This window comes from Triturus cristatus, chromosome 4_2 (genome assembly GCF_964204655.1).
Source record: "Triturus cristatus chromosome 4_2, aTriCri1.1, whole genome shotgun sequence".
NCBI classification, from domain to species: domain Eukaryota; kingdom Metazoa; phylum Chordata; class Amphibia; order Caudata; family Salamandridae; genus Triturus; species Triturus cristatus.
The window spans coordinates 923,059,407-923,065,406 of NC_140586.1; the positions used below are offsets into that span (position 1 = coordinate 923,059,407).

The 6,000-nt window shown below is 49.9% G+C and overlaps 1 protein-coding gene across 1 annotated transcript in view; it reads right to left on the minus strand.

Moving 5' to 3' along the window:
- The window catches only part of MPL (MPL proto-oncogene, thrombopoietin receptor), a 238,382-nt gene extending 232,780 nt beyond the window's left edge, over positions 1 to 5,602 (minus strand). The window contains exon 1 of the mRNA XM_085602979.1: positions 4,668 to 5,602. Within this exon, the coding sequence (XP_085459105.1) occupies positions 4,668 to 4,767 (100 nt within the window). The 5' untranslated portion in view covers positions 4,768 to 5,602. The remainder of the gene's footprint in view (positions 1 to 4,667) is intronic.
- Positions 5,603 to 6,000: the final 398 nt, after the last annotated feature.

Genomic DNA, 6,000 nt, shown 5'->3' on the forward strand with positions numbered 1-6,000 from the left:
TTCCACATACCGCTGAGCATGCGGAGTTCCCAAAAACTCTGCTCTGTGGAGCAGAGTTTTTTTTCCTCGCTCGTACTCGTCAATGTCAATTTGGCAAGCATGCACGAGGAAATTCCACCTCCCAGCAAGATTTTTCCTTGCTTGTGCTTGCGAAGGTCTAGTTGGCAAGCGCGAGCAAGGAAAATCAACTTCTTGGCAAGATTTTTCAACGCGGGCAGTCAGATTTCTCAATGCGAGTGGTCACGGCAGGTCACAACCACTCGCGTTGAGAAACTTTCCGAAAGCTGCAGCTCGAGTAGAAAATCTACTCGAACAGCAGAAAGGAAGCAGCACCCTCTTGCACTGTGCATGAAGCCGTTCGCAATGATTTTACAGCGCAGGACAAACACCTGTTGCTCAAAATCACCACGAACGGCATGACCCTAACGCACTCCACCACTCGTGGAACTCCGCGTAGCACGACAGAGTTTTTTTGTCACTTAGCAGAGTTCCTCGTAGACTCTGCAAACTCCGCCCAGGCTTAGTCCGGAGAACAGCCCTCAGGTGCTGAAGGCTTATGCCCTCAGCATGCGCCTAGTGAGGTCTTGAGTCAGGGACGTAGCTTCAGGTGGGGGAGGGGAGGGTGTTGGTGTAGATTGGGGAGGGGGATGTTTGGAGTGTGATACTTCCCAGATACATGGTTTCTTGGTTGTTGGATATAGAGACCACGAGTCAGCTCTCCTCTGTCTGTGGGTTTTTCTCATCCTGCACCAAGCATAAAAGACAAGCAGCGACCTTTGATGGAATTAGCAAGAGAGAGAGATACATAGATACGTATCTGGTGGCTGAATTTCAAAATGTGAAACCAGATAATCTGGAACCAATATCTGCTTCCTTGCTTGTCCAAATTGTGTGAACGCAGGCAAACATTTTATTTCCCAGAGCCTTTTTTTCTTTATTATGATATACAAGTGCACTTTTAAATACTTGAGTTTAGGGTGTGCGCTGTACAAGCACCTCTTATGTTTGAGTTATTAGACTATAATGTTGCTCCATCTGTAAAAAGAATCTAGGCCATGTTTAGGGTTTACATGATTGTCTTACCGAACATCGACATGCTTCGACTATCATGACATGTTATTGCCAAGCTTGTTTAAATAAAAAAGTCTTCAGCCTTTTCCAAAAGGGAACAAGAGCTACTTCTTTCCTCAAACTCTCTGGCAATCCATTCCAAATCTGAGGCCCAAGACCGAGATTGCCCGACCGCCCATGGTAGCTTTACTAAATCGCGGACAGATCAACAAATTTGCCTCAGAGGATTGTAGATAGAGACCGGGCAGATAGTTCCTTGGGTGTTCCTCGATGTAGGCCGGTCCAGTACCATACAGTGTCTTATGTGCAATACACAGGCCTTTAAACATGGGCCCCGTTCAATCAGCAACCAATGACGTTGTAGTAACAGTGGTGTGGCAAGTGCCCGTCTCGGCAGTTTAAGCCGCAATCTCGCTGCATCCTTCATCGTCACCTGGAGTTTGCCCGCCAGCTTATTAGGGAGGTCGCTGTGCAAGGCATTGCCATAGTCCAGACGTGACAATATAATATTCAGTCCTCAATATCTAGGGCCCGATTCACAGAACTAACTTAATACAAAATCCTAAACTTACTACCATTTTGGTATTCACAGAAGGCACTTACTCATTTCGGTATTCACAGAAGTTAGGACTCCTAACTTTAGGACTCCTAAATGCCTTCTGTGAATACCGAAAGTCTTAAAATTGGGATTTTTCTCAGTTTAGGAGTAGTAAAGTTAGGACTCCTAACTTCTGTGAATACCAAAATGGTAGTAAGTTTAGGATTTTGTCTTAAGTTAGTTCTGTGAATCGGGCCCCTAGTGCCCTTGTTATTCTGAGTCCGATATGTAGGCTTCCCACCGCTGTACATGATTACGGTCATTGCTCTTAGTTCACTAATAGTATTATTGTTGTTGGGGGACAAGCCATTAATGTGTCTACGGTCATGTATTAAAACAATCACCTTTAATAAATATATGTCTAGGCAGTGATATAATCCGATGTACTAAGGAGAAACGTTTCTGCGTGTTAAAGAAATACACTTTTTTTAATTCTGAAGAGAATGTGTCACATTGTTACATTATATTTGCTGCAGGATATACATGCAGAACGTGTTCATGGCTCGGCTCATGCATGGTCCCTCACTCAGAGCCAAGCCAGACCCTTGCCTTGGGGGCCCATTCCTCGGCTGGTGCGCCCTCCTCTTTATGCGAGTCGGGCGTCAGTCACTTGATAAAATGATTTGTAAAAGGCGAGGACTGGAAATATGGAGCCCGGCCCACATGCACCGATCTGACCATCGAGGCTTCTCGTAGCAGAGACGAAGAGAGAGTGTGAGCCCTGAAGATACATTTAAAATAAGTGATCCCAGAGCAGGGACTCCAGGCTGAGGTGTGGTATCTGACCGCCATCTTGAGTTTCCAGGGAGAGCTGCCCGTCCCAGGTCAGAGGGACTGGGGCGCAGCTTCAGCAGGGCTGTTCAGGGTGGGACACCCCTCCAAGGCATGTTTGCTTTGGCACTTGGGCCTGTGGGCCCTGGAGCAGGTTTGCTGTGTTCGTGTCAGTTTTTCTCATGTTCTAGTTTTGCAAAGAGCTTTGAACCTGACACTTAAATATATCAAGTGACTAGTTTATCTAAAAAAAATTAGATCTGCACTCACAGAAGTACTCCTTGAATGGGCGCAAATGTAAATGTTGGAAACTGACAAACATTGTCAGTACTGAGCTTTGGAAGCCGCGCAGCCTCGGGGTGTCCACGCGCACAGCTGCCAATCAAACCCCTGCCAGGTGATGCGATGAAGGCTTGTAGAGAGTCTAACCAGTGGCAAACACTCAGGGTACCATGGTTTTTTGCCCACTGTGCCACTCCCTGGAGAGGCCCACCTAAGCAGATCAGTACTGACCCCGCTCCTCACGGAAGCAGTCCCCTCCTCGCCCCCCCCCCACCTCCCCCCCTCCGACCTTGGCTATCTCAGCCCTCCTTCCTGCAGCCCACTGCTTTTTTAGTTGCAAATGTAAGAATCCCCCCACCCCTGAATCTTACTAACCCACGCCCATGCCTTGACTGGCCTCTCAGCGCTAACCCTCACTCCCGCTAGTCTAGCTACCTGCTCTGGAGAGGCCCGTGGGCTACTGGCCCACTAAGGACAGGTGCAGGAAGACCAGAGCACGCGTTTCTGCGGTCCCCACGACCAGTGTTCTTGGGGGGGCCTGTATCCCCAGCGCACCCCACGGGCTCATGTAAGATGTCGCTGGACAGCTCCTGACGCAAGTTACCCCTCGCTGCCCCGTCCCAGTGACCCCCCGCAAACTGCTGGTAACGGGGAACAACCTTTACAACGCAACTTTTACAACGCACTACACTTACAACGCAATTTTTACAACGCAACATCCACTACAACGCATTCCATTACATCGCATGACACTACAACGCATTTTTAAAAACTACCTTTACAACGCATTCCATTACATCGCATACTACCTTTACAACGCATACCATTACAACGCATAATATTACACTACACTATCCAACACTTACCCTACTGTTGCATCCCCTGGAGTTAGAATAGTAATTTTTACCCCTATACTATCCAACACTTACCCTACTGTTGCACCCCCTGGAGTTAGAATAGTAATTTTTACCCCTATACTATCCAACACTTACCCTACTGTTGCACCCCCTGGAGTTAGAATAGTAATTTTTACCCCTATACTATCCAACACTTACCCTACTGTTGCACCCCCTGGAGTTAGAATAGTAATTTTTACCCCTATACTATCCAACACTTACCCTACTGTTGCACCCCCTGGAGTTAGAATAGTAATTTTTACCCCTATACTATCCAACACTTACCCTACTGTTGCACCCCCTGGAGTTAGAATAGTAATTTTTACCCCTATACTAACCAACACTTACCCTACTGTTGCACCCCCTGGAGTAAGAATAGTAATTTTTACCCCTATACTATCCAACACTTACCCTACTGTTGCACCCCCTGGAGTAAGAATAGTAATTTTTACCCCTATACTATCCAACACTTACCCTACTGTTGCACCCCCTGGAGTTAGAATAGTAATTTTTACCCCTATACTATCCAACACTTACCCTACTGTTGCACCCCCTGGAGTTAGAATAGTAATTTTGACCCCTATACTATCCAACACTTACCCTACTGTTGCACCCCCTGGAGTTAGAATAGTAATTTTTACCCCTATACTATCCAATACTTACCTTAAATGCAATGTAATATTATGCGTTGTAATGGTATGCGTTGTAAAGGTAGTATGCGATGTAATGGAATGCGTTGTAAAGGTAGTTTTTTAAAAATGCGTTGTAGTGTCATGCGATGTAATGGAATGCGTTGTAGTGGATGTTGCGTTGTAAAAATTGCGTTGTAAGTGCATGCGTTGTAAAAGTATGCGTTGTAACGTCATACATCCGCTGGTAACGCTGAAAGGCGCCCCCTGTTGGCGTCTGGACTCTCCAGGTCCTCAGGCAGACCGGGTAACAGGGACATCGGGGGATGTCATCGTATTTTATGGTGCTAGGAAGCCGGAGTACCGCGTCATCATGCGCTATTCATCAAACAATGTATTCATTTACAGTCCTGTTCTTACCTGTCTGAGTCACGGGTGGGGGCAGTGCCCCGAGGGCAGCGAGCCCAGCTGCGGCTAGCACGACGAGGAAGCTCCATCGAGGGGGGCGTCGGGGGGGCATCCTGCTGCTGCCAGTACTGTCCCGGGCCCCTTGCAGCGCCCAGCCTTTGCCCCTCTCCCTCCGGAATGAGGCTTTCCTGCACTCTGTACAGCAGCAATGCCCACTGTACCCGATGCCACTGTCTCTCCTCCGACTGGCAGCGCCCCCTCTCCTTGAAAGAGCCCTCTGCTCTCCCTGGCAGTGCTCTCTCTCCCTGGCAGTACCCGGTCTCCTTGCCTGAGTGCTCTCTCCCTGGCAGTGCGCTTTCACCCTGGCAGTGTCCTCTCTCCCTGGCAGTACCCTGTCTCCTTAGCAGAGCTCTCTCTCCCTGGCAGTGCGCTCTCACCCTGACAGTGCCCTCTCTCCCTGGCAGTAACCTCTGCTCCCCCTGGCAGTACCCTGTCTCCTTGGCAGAGCTCTCTCTCCCTGGCAGTGCGCTCTCATCTTGGCAGTGCTCTCTCTCCCTGGTAGCACCCTGTCTCCTTGGCAGAGCTCTCTCTCCCTGGCAGTGCGCTCTCACCTTGGCAGTGCACTCTCTCCCTGGCAGTACCCTGTCTCCTTGGCAGTGCTCTATCTCCCTGGCAGTACCCTCTGCTTTTCCTGGCAGTGGCCTCTCTCCCTGGCACTACCCTCCGCTCTCCCTGGCAGTGCCCACTCAACCTGTCAGCAACCTCTGCTCACCCTGGCAGTGCCCTTTGCTCTCCCTGGCAGTGCCCTCTGCCCTCCCAGGCAGTGCCCTCTCCTCTTGGTCACACCTCCAGCTCTCCCCGTCCGTGCCCCCTTCGCTGCCCCCCTGCCCTGCTCCTCGGCACAAAGCTCGCTGCCAGCCTCCTCTGAATGCGACGCCTTTATCTCTGAAGCGTCGGTACCTCCGCTCAGGAAGCCTGTGTACTGCCCCCCTTCCCCTGCACGCACCCCCAAAACCACCAGCGTGTCACTGCTCACGGCCTCTGACAGTGACGAGGCGCACGGGGCCCTGCTTCCAGGAGATTGGCGAAGTGTGGCCTGTGCGTGTGACCACGAAACAAAACAAGGGTCCTTGGAGGTCAGGGGTCACGGAGACTGGCCTGCACTGCCGCAGTGTGCAGACACCAACACTCACTATAATGACACGCGCCCTCCAGCCCTCGCATGTGTTATAGGAGTCACGAATCTCACAATTACAACAGTAAACTTTCTAACGCGTTCACTTTTGGTACAACAAACATTTTTACACCCGAGTGTTCACTAAACATGACACCCGCACATTCACAG